This window comes from Nannochloropsis gaditana (assembly GCF_000240725.1).
Source record: "Nannochloropsis gaditana CCMP526 unplaced genomic scaffold scaffold455, whole genome shotgun sequence".
NCBI lineage: Eukaryota > Eustigmatophyceae > Eustigmatales > Monodopsidaceae > Microchloropsis > Microchloropsis gaditana.
In genome coordinates, this window is record NW_005803498.1 from 1 (window position 1) to 21,405 (window position 21,405).

Genomic DNA, 21,405 nt, shown 5'->3' on the forward strand with positions numbered 1-21,405 from the left:
CGACAGCCTGGCCAGCCTGGGGAGCCGAAGTACGGCCTGGAAAAGGGGCTTGGACTGGGACCGCGACGTGCACCTGAACACCAAGTTCCATTTCGTCTCGTTCTGGCAGCTGTTGCTGCTGACGGGCACCCTAGTGTCGGGAATCGAGTCGCTTTGTGCCTTGCGCCACGTGGGGCCGCTTGCCCCTCCCATGGTGACGGACGTGCACGCAGCTTGGCGAGGGCTGGGCGCTGCCTGTCTGTGGGTGTATGCCTGTCGGTATATGCACCACTCTGACAGGTGAGGGAGACAAGGGGGCCGGTGGTGGAAGGACGGGAGGGAGGCTACGGGCTTGTCCGGTGCTAGCGGGGTGGGCCCTATCACTGCTTGTTTTGGCTTTCCTTTCTCTGTCCCGCTGTCATGTTCCTCTCATGTATCGCTGGGGTAACCTGCTCCGCCCCGCGCGTTCTCTTATCCCCTTTCCTTCAGACTCTACGCCATCGTCCTGGTCATCAACCACAGTGTCCCCCGCGTCGCCCGGATGCTCGTCCAGGTCGTGCCGCTCTTTGTCGGCTACGCATGGTTTGGGGTCATGTTCTTCGCCCCTTACTTGCCTCGCTTTGGCTCCTTCTCTCAAGCTTTCGCCACCCTTTTTTGTGTGTGGAACGGGGACGGCTTGATGGACGTGCAGGGGGAACTCGGCACCTGGTTTCCCGGTCTGGGTTTCGCCTACCTGTCGGTGTTTGTCGGGGTTTTTTCCTACGTGGTATTGAACATCTTGTTGGTGGTGGTGCAGCAGACTTTGGTGTATGTCCAAGTCCTAGGCCGGGAGAAGCGGCGGCTGCACCGGTTGCTTCTACGACGGGAGGGGGGGAAGAAGCCCGGTGGGGAAGGGAGGGAAGGAGGGGATGGGGACAGGGACGTGGTGGAGGAAGGAGCTTCCAACAAAGGGAGACAAAGTGGTGGGAGGCACCAGGGACTGGACGAAGAGAAGGACTTTTTGGCCCTGCTGGATTTGACGCACGGGCAGGATGCGACCAGGGCATTTTTTGAGGGGGAAAGCGGAGGGAGGGGCGGGGGCGGAGAGAGGAGGGAGAACAAGGGGGAGCGAGGAACCATGTGGCCCGAGAAAGGGAGGGCAGACGGGTGCAAAGGACTGCGGCAGCGGCGTGGAGGCCGAGGGGAAAGGGAAGGGGGAAAGAGAACGCCGGCCGTGAACTGGGATCAACATGATGCCGGCAGTGGGGTGTAAGGGGGGCTTGCAGAGAATATCCGCCCAGAGGAGAAAGCAAGCAGATCGAGGGACAAGATCATTTCATGCTGGGCGATGGTGCTGATTTGTGTGACACGGCTTACAAAGGGAAGTGTAGATATGTGCTGGATTGGACTGTAGGCGCATTTCGTTGCTTGAGGTAGGAGGGTAGAGGGTATGATGATGACCCCGCTGGCATCGAAAGCTGTACAGATAGCTCGACCGAGACGACCTCTCTTCGGTCCGAGAAAGCAATACACAAGGCTGGTAACGGCAATGTGTGCTGTGTCAGAACGAGCCTCCAGTCTCCCGTCGACTTTTCCTGCTGTTTGTGTTCTTTCCTTGCACCATGTGCTCGACCCCAAAACATCCCTCCATGCCTTCCGATCGCCCATGTCGCTATTGACAATGCCGATAGCCCACCGTCTCCTCCTAATCTAGGCCCCCTTCCCCCCTTCCCGCTCCCCTCTCTGTACACTCCCACCGTCCCAACCACCCTCTGTCCTTCTCCCCCCCAGCCCCCTCAGACCACCACTCTCGAAACCCCCCCCCCCCCCTGCCTGGTAGGTTGACGGCGCATCCTCCAAATCATCTTTTCCCACATCGCCGTGCCTCCGCAGTGCCTCTTCCAACTCCGCCTGCGACTTAAGAATGGTGTAATCCGCAGCCCGCCGGTCCCGTACTCCTTTCAAGCAGAAGACGCCCATAACAAAGTACAAGACACCGAGACCTATCAACCCGAGACCGGCGCAGTAGATGAAGACGTTGACGATGTTGATACGTGCCTCGTGCTCTACTTCTTGTTTGATGGAGAGCAGGCCTACGAAGGTATAGATGGCCTACAGGGAGAAACAGAAGGTCGATCGTAAATAATTGAGCGGGCGCGTGACATTTTATGGAAGAATGGCAGACCGTAAAAGTGCTTTAGGCCATGTTAGTGCAATTAGCTTCAGAGGCAATCACGACTACACTTTCCTTTTTCCTGCACTCACCCCCCGGCTGATCCAGTTCTGTAAAAGCCAGGTGTCGCGGACCGCCTGTAGCCCCGCGCGTAGGCGGCATGCAGAGACATAGATTTATATGGATGTGGGTATGATGGCGAATGATAAAGCGATTCATCCTGGCAACAAATCCAACGCTTCGGCCCCTTTTCCTGAGAATCTGCCTGCCCATCTACTTGTTCCCCTACCTGTGTCCACCCCAACTCCGTGAAAACCACTCCAATCGAGAAGACGATCCCGTACACACGAATCGCTATTCCCAAAGGCGACAGACCATGATATACAATGGACAGAATCTCTGCCACAGCCACTGAGAGGGCGCTCAGCACACAAACAGCGTTTATGGCCAGAAAGATGCTCAAGCAACAGCCCCGACGGATGTCCTGCCGACGCAAATAAGGGCGATACATGGCTCCATGCTTGCTTGGTCGGCCCGCTGAGGAGGCAACGGATGACGGCGCACTACCCCGCAAAGGGGTTGTCTCGTGCTGGTTCTGGTGTGTATGGGATGTTGCAGCGGCGGAGGGGTAAGGCTGCGCAGCCGCTCCAGCTGCCTCTCCGGCGGCTTGTTCGTGCATCCAGGATGGCTCCGGATTCGTTCCTCTATGGTATTGTTGGTGCTGGTAGTGGTTTGTATCAGTGTCAGGCATGGCGTGGCCCAACAGTGCTGCTGTGGTGATGGTTCGCATCAAATTTGCAAAGATGGGTAGGTTGAAAAGGAAAGGAATCTGTGTAAGCTAAAAAACGAGGACTGTAGCCGGCTTCATGTCTACTGCAAAAATTAAAGAGGCATATCACAGTAGGCACGGCAAATGGTTGAGTTGCCCATGTTGTGCGGAGAGGGAAATGATTTGCCGATGTTGTATGATACACGTTTCTGACGGCATTAAATTTGAGCAAGACTCGCCATAAACGCGGCGGTTCATCTTTTTCTCGAGACTTCCGATGCGATGCACACAACGATTTCTTCCACTTGTACCCCTTTCTGAAGTTTTTCGAAATTCCTGCAGAAGGAGTACACGCATATGACATAATGAGCTAACAGGAATGTTCAGATGAAGGGAATGCATTTTTTTTCCTTCATCCTGTGAAGTAATCGGTGGTGTGCGGGGTGGATATGGGCCGGAGGAGGCTTGTCATGTCCGAGAACTGCCCGCATCCTGCTTTCATGACGATACTGTCCAACAAAGAAGCATTTTTTCCCACACATATATAAATAGTTCTGCAAGAAAGAAAGGGGTGTTGTTTCTGCTTTCATTGCGTTTGCTTAATCCATATCCTTCTTTCCTACCCGCCGGCGCCTGTCGACAAAGCACATAAATGCCCTTCATAAGTAATCACTTTGCAGCCGATTGGTCGGTCGTCGTGGGCCCTTGAACGGTGCGCGTCCCTTTCCACCTCCACCACCTCCTCGTTTACTGCCGCTTTTGCCTCCCGACCCTTTAATCCCCCCTCCCCCGCCCCCTCCAAATTTCAACGGGACAATCTGCCGCGGGTATACCTCCTCACCTACAGCAAATTTTGCCCGTACCGGCCCATCAAAGCGGGCAGGATTGAGCAGAATATCGGCAGGGATATGACGCAGCTCTGGACACCAATGTTTGATGTACCTTGCCTCAGGGTCGTACGTAGCCCCCTGCTTGGGCAGCGAGAAATATCGATCTTCCCGCGGATCACTCCCCACGCCCGCCGCATAACACCAATTCCCGTAATTGCTGCACGGATCGTAGTCCAAAAGCACCTCTTCGAACCAATACGCACCCAGGCGCCATTCCAAGCCCATATCCCGGGTCAAAAAAGAGGCGACAAGTTGCCGCCCCCGGTTGGACATGAACCCCGTGGTTTTCAACTCACGCATGTTCGCGTCCACCAACGGATACCCCGTGAGGCCCTCTTTCCACGCATGGTACAAAGCCCCGTCCCGCTTCCATGGGTATTTGCGAGGATTTCCTTGCGGACCACCCAGTTTGAAAAAAGCGTTGCCGAAGGAGATGGCGGAGAAGCGGAAAAAATCGCGCCATATCAGTTCGAAAAACAGCCAATACGTGCTGTCGTTCTCCACGCGCTCCCGCTCGTATTTCCGAATTTCTGCGAAGATGACCCGGGGAGATATGCTCCCAGTGGCTAGCCAGGGGCTGAATTTGCTGCTGTAATCCGGCCCCAACATACCATTGCGCGTCTCCTTGTATTTTTGGAGCTGTCAGGAAAAGAGTAGGGCCAAAGAAAAGAAGACTTGTAAGAATACTCTGAAATCTAGGCATGAAACTGTCATACAAAGATAAATTGTCCATGCCCAAAGCGACCCATCTAGGACCGTGACGGCAGGTCCATGTGACTTTACTGTCTCCCCCCAGCGGCGGAGGAAAGAGAGGTCAAAAGGAAAGAGGGATAAGGGGCCGGGACGCCGAAGAAAGAGGACGCGCGCTAGGTGACCTCCCCCATTCTCCTGCCAACTTACCAGGTCCTTGTCCCAAAAATACTCCTGCAGACGCGCCAGGCCTGCTGTCTCCCCCCCCTTAAACATGAGGACCGAAGACGGGTCCACGCGAGTGTCGCTGGCGTAACTTAGGACAGGGCCCAGGTCCTCCTCCCGGGTGAAACCCAGAGCTTCCAGGGTGAGGGGGGACAGCAAAGCGTTAGTATTCTCCTCGTCCGTGCTGCGTGGGGGGGCGGGCTTCAGAGAAGGGGGCTTGGGCAGGTATTTTCGAACCCGCGCTTTGGATTCCACTGCCTTGCGAAATTGGGTAAAGACCGAGGGCATGTCTTGCTTGAGGTTCTGGAAGGGTACGTCGTCGATATGGTAAAGATAACTGCCCCACAATTCTCGAAACTGGCTTTTCCCCTCAGTCGCCTTGGACAGGCCCTCCTTCACGCCCTTGACCACTGCCACTTCCTCGGACGTGACCTCTCGGTGGGCGTATACGGTATCCACTTTCAACGCCTTGGCCAAGCGCGGCACTTCCGTTTCGGGTTTGCCCAGCTTCACGATCATGTTTCCCCCCAACCGTGTCTTCAAATCCTCCACGGCTTCGAGCAGAAAACGTGCGCGGAGCGGCCCCGTCTTGAGGGTCCCGGGCGCCGACGGCCCCCCTGCATCTCCAAACCATCGAGGGTCAAAACAGAAGAGATGGGCGACGTGGGAATTTTCGGCGTGCGCCAAAGACAGTGGTTCATGGTCGAGGGTGCGCAAATCCGTGCATTTGTACCAGACCAGACCGCACTTTTTCACTGAGGTGTCCGAGGACGTTCCCTCTCCGTTGGTCATAGTGACGGTTGAGGCGACTGCAGCGCGTGGCACGGCACGATGCAGCCAATGCTGTCCAGTACCTGACGTGGCTAGAATTGGCGTGAGAAAAGGACGTACGAAGGCTGTAACAGTCGACGCGCTGCTGTGGGGGACTCCAGCACGGGCGCGGACCAAAATATGACAGACCAGGGTTGTGAGTGCTGCAGATCGAGGCAGCAACGGAAACATGCAGCGACCAAAGCCTGTGTGTACAAAAGACAAAGGTTGTAAATGTTGATAAGAGAGGCTACATTAACGGATGTATTATGCAAAGCCAATCTGTACCTGGCAGCATTGAAAAAGGCTTGTTGTATGCCAGCGATGTCAAGACTACGTTGATGAGTCTCACAAAGCGGGGCAGCGAAAGATGGAAACATGGGGTACCAACCCCCACTGCATAATAAATTATGTCCACTTCTTCCTCTGAAGCTTATGTCCTACACGAGCTCAAAAATAAGGACGACACCAACATTTTACGCCGCCTGTATGCTCGCGTTTGGCCGCCTTTCCCGCTTGCCACGTATGCGTATATCCGTTAAAGCCCGAAACATGCAATTGTTCCAACCACCTCAGGTTTCTACGCTCCTGTCAAAACAAGTCGGGGGCCGACACGGACGCCCCTTTTCAATGTGTTAGCTCATGGCTGTGGTCAAGACGTGTATTGAGTAATCTTACGTACCTTTTCTCACATTTTTTCCCGCTAAGCCACAAGCAGTGCTATTCTGAGTGTGGTCCGCTGGGACTGCCCCATTCCTTGAGAAAACACGCACGTCCCTGGCTAGATGGCCTCTCTGAGGCTTGGAACCAAGGCAGCGACAGGCGGAAGAAATGTCTCACTATCTTTGCGGAGGAACATGCTGCCACTGTCCTCCTTGACAAGCTCTGCGACGGTAAGTGACCGAAAACTGCCAGCGTGCATGTCTATTCAGACCTCTCTCATCGGACGTTCGTTCTTGTAACTTGATGGAAAAACAGGGGCATGCTTACAAGTGCTGCAATATGCATGGCTGTAAGAGGCCTTACACTGCCCTTTTGTCTGGCTGCCGTCGTTTCACGCCCGCTTCGCCCTCCCCGGCCTCTTCCGGCTCTGTGTCTTCCACCTTCTCTACCATCTCTCCAAGCGCCCAGAGCGCCTCGTCGACAGGAAACGCACCTCTTTGTCATCGGAATGACGTGGTGGTCGAGGAGGGTGCTAAATGCAAAGCTCCTAACCAAGTCCATAAGTCCTTGGATTACGACAACCTTGCGAGCGAGGTCATGACAGCGGTCGTGAGGGAGGACATGGCATCAGCCATGACGAGCTTGGAGCGCATGAACCTCCTCGGCCATCCAGGCAGCCCCTTGAGCATCACTGGCAGCCTCGTGGGAGCGACGTGCCACGCCTTCCTCTCCCTCTGTCAGCGCCGGCACAGGCAGACCCGTGGCGGCAAGGGACTGGGGGAGGCCTTGCACATCCTCAGCCTCCAAAATCTGGCCGCGTCTTTCGACATGGCCTGCACCCGCCTCCTTTTCTCCCTTCTGCCCACCTCTCACCCCGCCCAGTGGTCCATCACATTCAAGGCGCTGGACCTGGCCTTCGCGAACCTCCCGGCGGTGGCCTACCCCTCCCAAAGCCTCAAACGTACGGCCCTCCGACAATTCGCCGAGGCCGGGCGCCCGGAGGAAGTGCGCTGGTTGCTGACCCGCATGCAAGAACCTTTTCTGGCCGTCTCGTCGAAGACATCGAAAGGTGCCCGGTCCAGGCAACGCGAAAAGAAACGGGAGATAGGGAAGGAAAGCCACCCGCCCTCTTTGGGGGAAGTTGGCAAATTGCATTCGTCGGCCTGGCATTTATTCAAAGCCTATTTGTACGCATTTCGACCCACCGAGGCCTTGCACTTGCTCCGCACCGAGACCTCGCCGGGCATGCTGGACGTGGAAACCACAAATATGCTGTTGAAAGCCCTGTCGCGCCATTATTTGGTGGAGGAATTGTTCGTCTTCTTCGCTTGGGCGGAGAAGCACGCCATGGTCAGGTTGAACACGGAGAGCTACACACATGCGATCGCCTCGTTGGCCAGGACGTCCCGAGACCCTAAGGGAAGCAAGGGGAAGCCTCTGACCGTTTCCCTGGACGGGGAGACCGGCCCAGGCGCCGGGAGAGGGGTCGCGGGTGGGACGGATTGCAGCAACCAAGACCAAGCCCTCTCCCTCCTTGCACGGATGGAGTCGCAAGGCTTGACGCCGGATGTCCACACATTTGTGGCCCTCGTGGACGTGTTTGCTGAGGCGGGCGACCTCGAAGGGGGCCTGGAGGTCTTCTTCGGGAAGATGGCGAAAGAACGGCGACTCCGCCCGGATGGGGCCGTGTTTGGGAAGCTGATGAAGTTGTTGTCACGGAGGAAGGAATGGGAAAAAGTGATCGCCTGTCACGAAGCGATGGAGGAATTGGGCCTCTCGGACACGAAGGAGGTCAGTACGGTCATGGTCATGTATGCCTGGGAGAAGATGGGAAAATGGGGGGAAGTGAAGGACCTGCTGGGGCGCATCCATCAACGCGAAGGGGGCGTGCGAACGTTGAAGACCTTTACGTACGCCATGCATGCCTTTGGGGTGGCGGGCAAATATCAGCAGGCCTTGGCATGTGTGCGTGAGGTAGAACGACGCGAGGACCTTCATACAGGCATGAACGCTTACGGGCACATGATGCTGGTGCACGTCTGTGCCCGGGGGCAGGACTGGGCAGGCGTCCAACGATGGTGGCAGCGAATGCAAGTCAAGGGCTTGGAGGGGGAGGCGGACCAATACTTCTCCTGCGCCGTGCTGAGTGCCTGCGCGGTTAAGGGGGCTTGGGACGACGGACTGGCATTTGTGGACCGAGTGGGCGCCTGTGCCAGCTCCAGCCTGGCGGAGGAGGCGATGGCACTCCTAGTGTTGCGGGCAGCAAAAGCAGGGCGGGGGCGGGAGGTGGGAGAAGGGGTCCGGAAGAGGCTGCTTGACCACGGCCTTCCCATTGGGCCCTTTCTGACTGAGGTCTTGGCGGTGGTCTCGGGGGAGGAAGGGGGGCATGCGCAGGAATGGGAAGGGGTTGTACGGAGATGGTATGAGAGGATGGAGGGACAGAGGGAGAGGGAGATGGCAGGGCCTGACGTGGCAATAGAGGTTCTTGGGGACCTTGCCGGCGTGAGGACCCCTGGCCGGTGTCGTGGTATCTGGTAGGAGACATGGCGGCACAGGGGCTTCTGAAGGAGAGGGAGGCAGCGAGGGCAGTGGAGGCATTGAAGGAAAAAGAGGCGTTTGCACTCTTCGTTTCCGACTCTTCGACCGCAGCAGTGAGGGATGGGGGAGGGGAGGGAGGGAAAGAGGGCCAGGAAAGCATGGGCGCTGAGAAGGACGGGCTCGAGAGGAAGGAAAGGTGGGAAAACGGCGTCGAAGAGGTGGGAGGGGAGGTGTTGGCAGCGAAAGAGAGGCACGATTGGTCACGGGTCATGGAAACCACTGAACGGAGCAGGGCGGTCAAGAGGCGGCACAGGGAGAGACGAATACCTGCTTACCTCGACCTGCCCTACTCAGAGCCGCAGCACGCATACAGGGAAGGGGCATGGGCCTCGGCTGCGCCGTCTGGGGTGACGCAATCCTCGCCTACGTTTCCAGAGACTTGGCGGTAAGGGAAAAGTGGATGGCACGGAGGTGACGGGGCAAGGATGGACGGATATGCATCGCTCCAGAAAGAGTCATGCGACTCGGGGCACTGCGTGGCAGGTCAGCCTGCAGTTTTGGTGGGGGAGGGGACGGTGGCTAGTGGTTGGACTCGCGCCGGAGAAGGAAAGTGGTAGACGGGACGACAGGGGGTGTACAGTCAGGAAAGAAATTAGTCGCCGTGTAGATCAGGTGCATGGGCGCCATTATAAAGTGAGCGATAGGGAAGGCATGAATGGGGGGGCGTGCCGGATGAGGCACGGGTGGGGGACATCAAAACCAAATGTGCGCGAGAGACAAGGTTTTCGAGCGGAAAGTTTCGTGTTGTTTGAGTCTTGGATATCTTGCTCGCCAACAGGTTTCCTCATTCCACGTCTCTCTCCGACTCCCCGGCCTCCAAGCATGCTTCCTTCTCTTGCAGTCCCCGCCCTTACCCCTCAAAGTAACTTCTTGGCCCGGAAAAAAGATTTGAGGAAAGTCACTTGCCAGATGCTGACCGCCAACAGGATCACAATGGAGAAAATCGAGAACCACTGGATGCGTCGATTTGTTGATTCACTCGTCTCCCGCAGGCTCGCCTCACGTTGTCGAACACTGTCCAGTTCCTTGCTTACACCGGCCACGGTAAGCTCTGCGCGACGAAACAAAAGCTGCAGAGGCTGCAGATGCTCTTTGGTCTTGGCGGTCTCCGCGTTCTGGAGCTGAACGGCCTTATCCAATAGTCCTACTTCTACCCGTTGCACTTCCCTTCCTCCGTTCCAAAAGCAGATCTTGTACAGTCCAAAATAATCTGCAGGAATTTTCACGTCCTCAATCTTGGCTGTCAAGTACCCATCCCAAAAGAGGCGGTTGTCGGGTGTTGACACCATACCGCGGATGCCGTCTTGCACACGTCCTACAGCCCGCACTTTGATCGTCGAATCCTCCTCGGGGGCGTATTCGTCAGCAACGCACCGTGTCGTGTGAGGTTGTAGATCCAATTGAATTGCATTGACAAGGGAAAGCAGGGCGAGTTGGCAGGAAAATAACAAAAGTGGCGCAGAAAATGGGAGCATTCTTCTTCTTCCGCTGAGCGTCGTGTGTGCGTGCTGCTTGGGCGAGGATGGAAAGCAATTGGTGTGCGGAGTGGACGATGGTTGCTGTTCTGACTGTGCCATCCCGACTGATCTGTAGGTGTACGGATTTTTTTGGGAAACACCGCTGTGAGGGGGGGTGGTAGAATGTGGCTTGGTAATGGGTACAAGGCTTGGGAGAGTGGAGGGAGAACATAAATGATGCTTCGTCGCGCCTCCAAGTGACCCGGTACGATAATATGTCACGGCCTTCGACAAGTCTCATGCACCCCCACCGTATTGTCTCCGATGACAGGTTTTGGCTGTGGGGAAGGGCGTAAGAAGCGTAGGGGAAAAAGAGGGGACCAAAACGAAGCTTCGCGCCTTGGCACCACGTATGAAATGTTTCCCACCGAACAAGTTGGGGCAACAGGGATTATGCCTCCATAAACATGGTTTTTCCTTTGATGTGTGCCAAAAGCTGAGTAAAGATTCTAGTATACACTACAAATTCATGTGCTGGAGGATTTTCTACATTTTAGCTTTGCATGTTATGAAATAAGTGTACATCTTCTCCCGCGCGTTCCCCCCCTTAACTTATTTGTTGCGTATGTTGGAGAAGTCAAAGCGGCAATGAAAAGATAAATGCGTGCTTCTTCAGCACAGTCTTTGTCAAGCTTTTTGTGTGCCAGAATTGTTTATATTCGAGCCTTTCAAAATTCTTTTCCCATTCCATCGCCCGTTCCCGCTTTACCCAAAGGAAGGCAGGAGGTAAATTAGACCGCAACCTGCCAAGACCAAGACAGTTGCCAATTACACATGCCACCCGGTGCTTGGGCTCAAAAATCTTTTGAAACAGCAGAAATGGCAGAGGATGTCGCAGGCAAGCGTCGAGAGTCGCATGGGGGTCCTACCACGGTGGCAATCGCCGTGCAACCCAAAAAGAGACGGCGTCTCTCATCCCGCGTTGTCTATCATCAAGAGACATCTGCCACAACCAATGGTTACACAAAATCGAGTATCCACACTGGGGGTTCATGTATCAACGTAGAAGATAAACGTTGCTCCCAAATCAGTGGTCGCCGCTTGGGCTCAAGGCTTGCTACGGGCCAATCCACCGCCCCCGCAACGTTTTGCATGCTACCCACTGACATCCAAGCATGTGTTCTCTACTCAGGCTATTTCAACTCAGTCTATGTACTGACTAATCTGTCCTTGGTGAGCAAAGGCTGGCACGCGATGGCCTCGAAATGCTATCATGAGCTAGATTTGTCCCGGCTTCCGCAGCTGGATGACAACCACCTTTCGAGGATGGCCTCGCGCTTTCAGGGCGTGCACTCCCTGGATCTCTCATTTTGTGACTCGGTGGGCGACTCCGTCACGATGGCACTCACACGTTGCAATACCACCCTGATTCGCATTAGCTTGCGGGGCTGTGGCGTCTCGGATCAGGGGCTGCAGGAGATTTTCAGATTCACCCGTCTCGAGTCCGTGGATGTATCCAAGCGCAAGCGGGATCAAAGCACTCTGTTGACCGACGACGGGCTGAGACCTCTGGCACATCTCAGGCACCTGCAAGAAGTGAACCTAGCCTGGAACAGACTGATCACCGACGAGGGGGTGCGGATCCTACTCTCCCCGGCCCCAGGCTCCAAACACCTCCGGGTCCTAGACCTGTCGTGCTGCGAGCGCTTGACGGATGCCGCCTGCGAGGCCCTGGTAGGGCAGCCCTTGGAGGCGTTATCGCTTTCAGGGTGTCCACAGATCACCGACCAGGCCCTTCGCATCCTGTACGTGGACGGCTCTGGCAATGGCGACTCCTTTTTCTCCACTGGGCTGCTCGAAATGCAGGCGTTCCCTCGCGACGTGAATGAGCGTGTCCATTGCGCTGCAGTTTCCTACTCTTCTACCGCGTTACCTCAGACGGGAGACCGAGCGAGGGTCGGCTCTCCGCAACCAGCCACAAGCCTTGTCTCCCTCTCATTAGCGCACTGCCCGGCCTTAACCGACTTGAGCGTGGAAATTCTCCTCACCTTCTCTCGCCTTCAGAGCTTGGACATGCGGGATTGCCGGGGACTGACCGAAAAAGCCCGAAGCATGTTGCAAAAATGGCTCCCGGCGGCGATGGTGGCCTGCTCGTGACCCCGGAGCAATGCACGGAGGGGGACAGGCCTCTGTCGAGCAGGGCCAGAAGCTGCCTTTTAGGAGACCAAAAGACGTGGTCCCGAAAGCAGAACTTGCAGGAGGCGGACCAAAAAGGCGCGGAAGGCACGCGGGCATGAAGGGTCCGGTCATCGCAGGGGGATGTAAAAAGAGGGGCGTGGATAGGGCGGATCGGGAGTCTGGTTGAAGGCCCATAATTTGGAGACCAGCATAATCGTAGATACCGTAGAGGAATAGCATTAAGGGTGAAGAATCGTGCACATTTTCATGCATCAGTCGTTGTATTTCCCGCTTATGTATCGATAGCACACAAGCGTCGAGTTTTTGCGCACCCACACAAGCAAAAGCCAGAAATGCAAGCATGTCGCAGGTGGGAGGCCGCGTGTAAGTTGATGCAGGGGCAATATTGACAAAAGCATCCACCAGGTCATGGGCCATGCTTCTTAAAATATGTAATTCCTTTGTATCTTCCTGGTCATCCTATCCATTTAAGTCTTGCCCCCTAGTCAGTGAGTGAGAAGTATTTCACTCTCAACGTAATTCTATCTGATAGGCAAAGACACACAAATACCCATAATGAAAGCCTCACTATACATTCTCCGCGCGCACCTTTTCGCCCCTCGGTCCTTTCCTTTCTTTAGGAGGTCTCGCCGGAGGGCGTCCGAGCGATGACAGCCGCTTCCAATCGGCCTTTCAATCCTTCCGCCAGGCCCCAGTCCAGTCGCGAACTCCTCAGGGAGCCCAACACTTTCTCCGGCAACTCCTTCTCGTCCTCCCCCTGGACCAAGACCGCCAACTCCACCACCACATTCTTGCTCCCGTCCCGCACAAAACCCAGCGTCCGCGAGGCCATGGCGGAGCTTCCTATATCGATCCCTATCTCCAAGTACCCGGGGCCTGTCCAATACCGTTGGGTCAGCTTATTCCCGAGCAAAACGGGCTTATTCCCAACCATCAGTCGCACCAAGGCGGGCCCTTCGATGATGGACGGAATCAATTTGAAACGCCGGTTCTTCTCCTCATCGTCCCCTTCCAAAAATTCCGCAAGCAGCCGCAGAAATTTCTTTTCTTCCCTCTTTTCCTGCACACACTCCCCGTCCCCCAGGTCCTCCATCCCTTCCTCCTCTGCTTCCTCCTCCTCCTCTTCCTCCTCCTGCTCCTCGCCAATAATCTCTGCTGCCGCCACCGCCCCCTCCCTCGCTTTCCGTCTTCTCACTCTTTCGCGCGCTTTCTCTAAACCTTGCCTCCTCGCTCCACACAAAGCAAAATAGCACATCATGCTGCACGGAGGATTTCCCGGTACTTGAAAGTTCAAAATGATCAAGAACGGGGGGGGCTGTGAGGCCAAAAGCTGACACCGCGAGTAGACCCCGTCTTTCCTCTGAAAGAGGGCCGTGACGTGGTCCGCCCGGGGCACAAGGCCGGCACTCTCCACCTCGAAAAGCTCCATGTGCACCAGTTCGCAGAGTGGCTCGGCCGCCCGCCCCCCTACCTTGACCCCGTCCGCCATGTAGGTCCTTCCTCGCACCTTCCATTCGGTCGTGGCATCCCCCCAGCTCGCGTGGAAAGCCGGGTTCAGTTCCCGCAGGCTGGAAAGCTGCTCTTTGATGACCAAGGTCGTCACTTCCCTGTCCTCCACGTCTTCCTCCCCGCTCCACCTGTCCTCCACCCTTCGGCCCCCTCCGCCCAACCCGCCTATTCCCGGTCCCTTCCCCTCCCCCGACACGCTCTCTCCCCCCCCGGGCCTTGCCGCGCTCCCCTGCACGGACGACAGTCTGGGCCCTGACTCCGCCAATGCCTTGCGCCAGACGCTCAGTTCGTGCTCTGCTGCCACCCTCTTCCTCACCTCTACCTCCGACACCGCCCTTGCCGCATCCAACTCGGCCTGGAGAGCCGCCATTTCCACACGCGCCTGGGTGAGGGCTTGCGTGGTGGCGGCGGAGGAAGAGGGCAGGGGGGAGGCAGCGGTGGGAGCGGACCTCGCGACGAGGTCCGAGGGGGGAGGCCAGTGGCGCCTCCCGGGGGGGGGAGTCCGCTGGGGCGAAAAGGCATGGGCGCATTTCGAGGGGGACGACGGGTGCATCCGGGGGTGGCCGCTTGGATGTCCCGGGCCCGTGCCCCCCCTTCCCGACGCATTGGAAGGGGAGGGCGCAGCGGGGGCACCACCTGTCCCTCCCCCCCTCCCTCCCCTCCCGGTATCGAGCCCCAGGGCCAGGGTCTGTACAGACGAAGTTGTGGGGTGCGGGGGTGGGAGAGGGCGCGGCGGCGGCAGGCCCTCCCCTTCCAAACTTCCCACCCGCATCCGCCCCGTCCCCAGGGGGGATGCCCCTGGCAGCGGGAAGTACTCCCCCAGCTCCTGAGACCCCGGGGTGTTGGTGGCGGAGGCAGGGGCCGAAGAAGCCGCCGCGCTGTCCACCACTTCGCTCAACATGCGCGTCATGCGCTGTTTCTCGTGCCGGTAGCGGTCGATTTCCACCTCCATTGTCGCTTCCTTGTAGTCACGGGCCTGGAGCTTGTTCTTGTAGGCCGTCAATTCCCTCTTCAAGCCAAGAAGCAGGCGCTCGTACCGTTGCTTTTCCGCCCGCAAAGCCGCCGCTTCTTCCTCCAAACCCTCCAGCCGTTTGTGGCACGCATGGATTTCTTCGGCCTGGAAAGCATAGCGGTCCTCAGCCAAATGCAACTTCTCCAATATCTGCCCCATCAACAAGGCTTGCGTGTCTTCCACACTGGTAGGTACCCCCTTCCTTGGGCCCGCCCCCGTGCTGGCAGGAAACGCCAGAGAGGGCAGGTCGGCGTAGGAGGTGGAAGAGGATGAGGCGGCCGAGGCAAGGCTTCCACCGAGCGGTTCCACAGAGGGGAAAAGCGTCGAGGTGGCGGAAGCCACAAGGCTGCTCAAATAGGCGTATACACCTTGTATATCGTGGGAAGTGCCGGGGCCCTCTTCGCTGATGGCGGCCTGGGTCGTGGAAAACGCACCCGGAGCGATGCCCCTGCTGGCGATATTGGTTACGCCGCTGGCTTGATCATCGGAGACAGGGGCAGTCTCGTCCTCCAACGCGAGCATTCGCCCTTCCTTTTCCTCGGTTTCGCGCACTTCCTCCATCTGGAAATCCGGCCCGCTCCCTCCCAGGTCGCATCCTGTCACGTGGCCAAGGAGGCTCCGCAAGGCTTCGATGTGGTGACCAGCACGCCGGTTCTCCGCGTGCAACCTGTCGATGCTTCTGCTCAAGTCTTTCAGCTTGCGACTTTGTTCCAGCACGGTGGTCTGCAAGGCCCCGACCAGGGCTTCTTGCTGCATTCTGTCGTCCTGCTGATGCCTGCTGCTGCTCGCCTCGCTCCCAGGAACAAGACGGGGGCGCCCGTCGACGTCATTGGCCAGAGCACAAGACGGCTCCAAGAGCAAATCGATCTGCGTCTGAGAATCGGACCTTGGCTTGGTCTCGAAGGAGGATTGTCGACGCACGCCCCGTTTCCACAGGCGCTTCACGTAGGCCATTTTGATGGCTTATCTGCGAGGGTCCTGTTAGAGATTCGCGGGACTAGATCCAATAATCCGCGCGAAACACTGGTGCCCTCTTGATTTCCAGCGGCACATATGCCCAGCCTGTTGCGATGACCCGTGTTAACCCGAAATGAAGCGAAGTGAGGGAAATCAGCCCAGTCACGGACAAAAGCAGGCACCCTTTTGCGACGCCGGCGAGAAAGGAACGTCTGATTCGTTTCCCCGCCTTACGCCGCCTGTTCAGGGATTACAGCCCTCAATCTACGGTACCCGTCCGCCTCCGCACGAGGCAAGCAGGACAAGGGCAAAGAGCACGCATGACGTGACTTGCATGTGGCATGGGAAAATAACGGTGGACGGCATTTTTGTTTGAGAACACGTCGACGGGCCTGGTCACGTGATGGAGCCCTATCACTGGCGACAGTCTCGCTCGATCTTTTGGCAGCCCCCCGGAAAAAAACATAAGACAACACCAAACGGACGAAGGCGACTCTTCAGGGTGAGAAATTCAGAGTGTTTAAAATTGCGGCGCGAGTCTCAACGAGGGCTTTGGATCTTTTTTAGGATGTACTCTTTGCTTCGAACCCTTGGGTGTGACGCACCGCGGAGTGGTCACTGTCATAAGGGGGCGTACAGCAGAGATATAAGGCCGTGCGGGTGTATTCTTGCCGCGCTTGCCAAATGATTGCTTCATATGATAAAGTGGAGGATGCATCGCGTACGTTTTGTCGATGAATCATTTTTCGATGCCGACATGTTTGAGAATGTACCATACTTCCTCAGGATAGAGGAGGTTACAAACCATTAGCACACGCTTGTCACCTAATTGAACCCTGTACGTCAATCACAGATGGTACCAATCGACTTCTATTGTGCTCATTGACATCGTCCATGGACACACCTTCCTTGCCTTGTCTGCCTGAGCATTTGCGAGGTCCTCTCTCCCAGCTCGTCGAAGCCCGGTATATCAACAACGTGGAGGAGGCGGCTGGCTGGCGCGAGCTGCTTCGGGAGGAAGAAAATGCAGACGGCACAGAGGTCTACGTGGCAGCACGTGACATCCAGGCGGAGGAGACGGTGTTTTTGATCGACCACCTGTGGTGCACTACCCTATTCGCGGCACGTGCTCATTTACAAGCCCACCGGCATATTCGCAGCAACATGCGATACATATGCGGGCTCGAGGAGGACGAGGAAGAAAACGAGAGCTTTCCTGATCAACTGTCAGATACTGAGAGCACGACGTGGGAGGACACTGTGTCGGGAAATGAAGCATTGCCAAGCTTAGGGTCAAAAGAAGACATTGCAAAATACATCCTGCAGCACACAAGAAACGCAGAGCTAGACTTGGACGCCATCATACCTCGGCGATCCCAAGCAGCCTTCCGATTCCTGAAAGGCGTGCTTGAAGCCATTCCGTGCGCTGTACCGGGCCTAGAGACGCTGAGTTTGCGTGAGAATTGTCTCGACGGGGCCTGTGTGCCTGCCCTACGGCGGTGCCTTCAGCTGCTTCCCTCGTTGAAGGCCGTATGGCTGAACGAGAACCCTGGCCTTTACGACGACGCGCAGGATCCCTACGCAAATTTGACCGGTATCTTTGACGGGAAGCTTCTGGAGACGCGGCTAGAAATTGTCAACCGTCGGCTGACGCCTGCTTATGGAAAGTGGGCGATACGTTACTTGGGGGAGGTGGGAGAGGCGGAGAGGAGGGAAAAGGCGGAGAATCGTACTGGAATATCAACTGTGGAAATGGATCGCCCTCTCATCGTCGCGTTGGACTTGTCGGATCGGCAGTTGCCGTCCTTGAAACCCGCAATATTTATGACCGAGCTGCCCAAGCTCAGACGTCTGGACCTGCGGGGGAACCCCCTTTTGACAACCCCTCAGACGCCCCGGGCCTGGGAATCACTTTTGTACCCCACATTACATGCCCTCCCTTGCCTAGAGTCTTTGTGGGTGGACGACCCCGTCATCATTTCCATCGTGGCTTCGGCAGAGCAGGGGCCACCGGGTCCGGCACGGGAGGAGGAGAGTGCTGACAAGGCCGATGCCGATTGGGAAGAGGCACTTGCCCGGACCTTCCCACAGCTGGGATGGATCAACGGCCGGAGCATCGTCCGCTATGCCGAGATGGGCCATGGCACCCAGATCGTCGTGAGCAAGGAGGGGGGAACCGTGGCAGAGAGCATGGACAAGATCGTGGCGAACATGTGGCCCCACATGGAGCCCCTCCGGTTGGCCGCGTCCGAAAAATGTCACCCGGAGGTATACTGGTACGCCATGGACGTACCGGGACAACGAATTCGCCACCATGCGTCCGGCAGGGGCGGTCCGGGACTGTCCTTTCTCCCCATGCAAGATCGTGGGGTGGGCGTCTCCTTTACGGCGGCCTGGCCTCGCTGCACGCTCGAGGCGGGGCAGGAGGTCACCCGTGACGTGCTCGCTGGTTTTCCTCGACCACCTGCATGGGACACGGACGGGTCGGACTGGGAGAGTTTGCAAAAGAGGGTCTTACAGGCTCTGGGGAGGGGGGAAGACGGCTGCTCGCATGGTCAGGATCCAGGAGGGTCGGTCGTGAGGGAGGAGTTGGGGGGGGATTGCGCGTCGGAGGGACGCCGCCAAGGCCGGCGAAGTGAGGCGATAGATGCAAACGACGGGGCAGAGTCCTCCATGGCTTCACGAGGCCGAGCGCCGGCGTTTCCGATACCGGTGGGAGGGCGCACCTTCCCTCCTTCGCGCCCTCTCTCCGTGTACACGGACATGCCCGTCCTCGCACACAGCTTGGACTTGCCTGCCCGCTTCTATCTCACCGACCATGCTCAGGACGCTGACATCTTGTGGGCGACGCCGGCCTTTTTCGCTTCCCACGTCCCGCAGTCGGCCCGGGGCCGGAGGCAGTGGAAAGCAACCCTGCCCTTCCTGGGGGAGGTGGACGATAAATGCCAGCTGGTGCACCTGCTGACTCGGTTCTCCCACACACGGTCCCAGCTCTCTATACCCTGGCTGCCTCGCTCCTACTGCCTTCCCGAGGACCTTCCGCGGCTTCTCGATGACTGGGAGACCCCTTCCTCCCGCCCGCCCTCCGCCCCGCCCTCGACCTGGATCCTCAAACCCCCCCATCTGGCTCGAGGATGGGATATTGCTCTCACTCGCTCCCTACCCTGTATCCTTCGGCATTTGCAAGCGTCGGGGAGGCTACTTGTCTCAGACTACCTGACTTCTCCAGACCTGTGGCTCGACGGACACAAGTACGACCTGCGCATGTACGTATTGCTCCTCAGCCCCTCCCTCGTCTTGATCCACAGACAATTCCGAGTTCGGAGGGCTAGCCAGCCATATTCAATGGCGTTGGAACATTTGGAGGATTTGAGAATACACCTGACCAATACTACTTTGGGCCTCAGCGGGCTGGGACAAGCGGACGCGGGAGGCGAGGAAGGGCATGGATGCCCGACGGAGACCGTCTCCTGCCTCGACTTTGTGGAGAAGTGGGAAAGCCTGCACCCTGGACGTGAAGGCTGGGAGGGTGTGCGTCGACGCATCGACAGCATGTTGAGGGAGTGCTTTAGCCTAATAGGAAGGGCAGGTGGGCGGGAGGGAGGGAGGGAGGCATTGCACGTTCATGATCCCTACGGACGGGCCTTGGTAGGTGTGGATGTATTGCTGGACCGTGCGACGCTATCACCGCATTTGATCGAGATAAATGCTTCACCGAATATCTCGGGCATGCTATCCGAACGTCCCGGGTTCTCCAATGAAGTCTTCTCAGCGGCCTTCATCGAGGGAGGGTGGCGGGAAGATGGAAACGGCTTTTATCCTTTGATTGATCAGCAGAATCCCAATGAAGGCTGCTCATGACATCGAGACCATACCGGGGCTTAGTTACATGAAGGTGTCATGGGAGGCTTGTTGCTTTCACTTGTTGCCCTTTTTCTCCGAAACGTATAAATTAATAATGTTTGGCTGCAGCGTTGTGTCCTCACCCGTTGTTTTTTTGGGATGGAAAACCAAAATTGTATTCTCCAAGATAACATGTATCGATGTCCGGCAAAGCGAAGTAAAAAAGACCAAGGCTACTAGTCGCATATTGAAAATACTTTCCGAGGTAGCAGAACAAATACCTGACCCTTCTCATCATTGTTTTCCCGCGTGCGGTGTCTTTTTGTTGAGATGGATATGTCATATCCCTATCCTAGACCAACATAAATATGTGCTTACTTTATTCAAACCTCTTTTTTCTCGTAACTTTGACATGTACAAGCTTTTAAGAAATGGACGCTTGAGTCCAGGGGAGTGAGCAGATCGGATCGGCGACTGCGTCGAAGCCCGTCAAGAGAGAGATCCTCGATCTTGGCTAAGAAATACCGTACATGCACGCCCGTCAAGTAGGACACTTGTCCCGCTAGGGGCGCACAACACGAGCTTTCATGGCATTATTATCTTTGCGAGCCTCACGTGCTGGGAGAGTGCCGGACAGGGCTTTTCAGATGCGCCTGGAATCCCTGTTCGTAGCGGAACAACATGAACGCAGGAGTCCTGACTCACGCTTGCAAACACCCCTTGCCCACCACTGCCCCATTTTTCTCACTGCCACTTTCTACCTATATTACAATGGTACAGCAGCTGTCATGAGGCACACATGGAGCAGCATCGCCTGCCTTTTTTCGCTGCTTATGAGCCAGAGCACAATTGGGTTTCTTCTGCCTTATCCTTCCGGTTCTTTTCCCATGGCCCGCCCTCACTCCACTCTTTCCTCTCAAGTGGCACTTTTCGCAACAACTGTGCCGCGAGCCGTCGGATTGGAAGCAATTCCAGAAGCTGACTTGAAAGCAGCGGACAAAACAGCCCCCCCATCCACTTTTTTTGAGTGTACGCTGCAAGCATACAACGCAGCAGCAGCAGCTATCAAGGACGGTTACAAGCTGCTAGAAGTAGAATTCCCTCCCCTACCTGCCGCTGAGATGGCTTCCCAGGTAACGTACATCATACGTATTTTTTTGTTACCCTCTTGGGACCTCAAGGTGGTCACTTCCAGCTCTGTAGGAGATCCTTGCCGATCGTGCATTTCCTGCAACGTCATTGCCTTCTCCTCAACCCCTCTCCTCGCTGCCCACAGGCCTCCAGCGCCAACAGCATTGGCTCCGCCAACATCAACCTGGCGAACGAGATGGCCCAGTACTTCGTGCGTGAAGGCAAGCAAGTTGTGATTCTTGTGCCCGACAAGGACGAATTGGATTTGATCGAAGAGGGGCTCGGCACCCTCTCGCCTTCACCGAACGTGACCATCCGCGCCGTCCGCGCCCGAAATTCGGAGTCCGCCGACACCATGGGGGAACTGATCCTGGGGATTTTTTCCCGGGCAGCCAAAGGCAAGGTCTTGCCCTGGTACAACGCGGACATTTACATCAGCGTCATCTCCTCCGGCCAGGAGCTTCCCGATCTGGAGGCTTTGCACCAAGCCGATCCCACCAAGCCCCTCATTTTCTTCAATT

At 56.7% G+C, this 21,405-nt stretch overlaps 1 protein-coding gene across 1 annotated transcript; it reads right to left on the reverse strand.

Moving 5' to 3' along the window:
• Positions 1-12,848: 12,848 nt before the first annotated feature.
• NGA_2017200 (pleckstriny domain-containing expressed) lies at positions 12,849-14,116 on the reverse strand (the record flags this gene model as incomplete). Its single annotated transcript, XM_005854582.1, has 1 exon — positions 12,849-14,116. A coding segment is annotated over one exon (1,068 nt), but the record flags the coding sequence as incomplete, so codon positions are not given.
• Between the last annotated feature and the right edge of the window lie 7,289 nt (positions 14,117-21,405).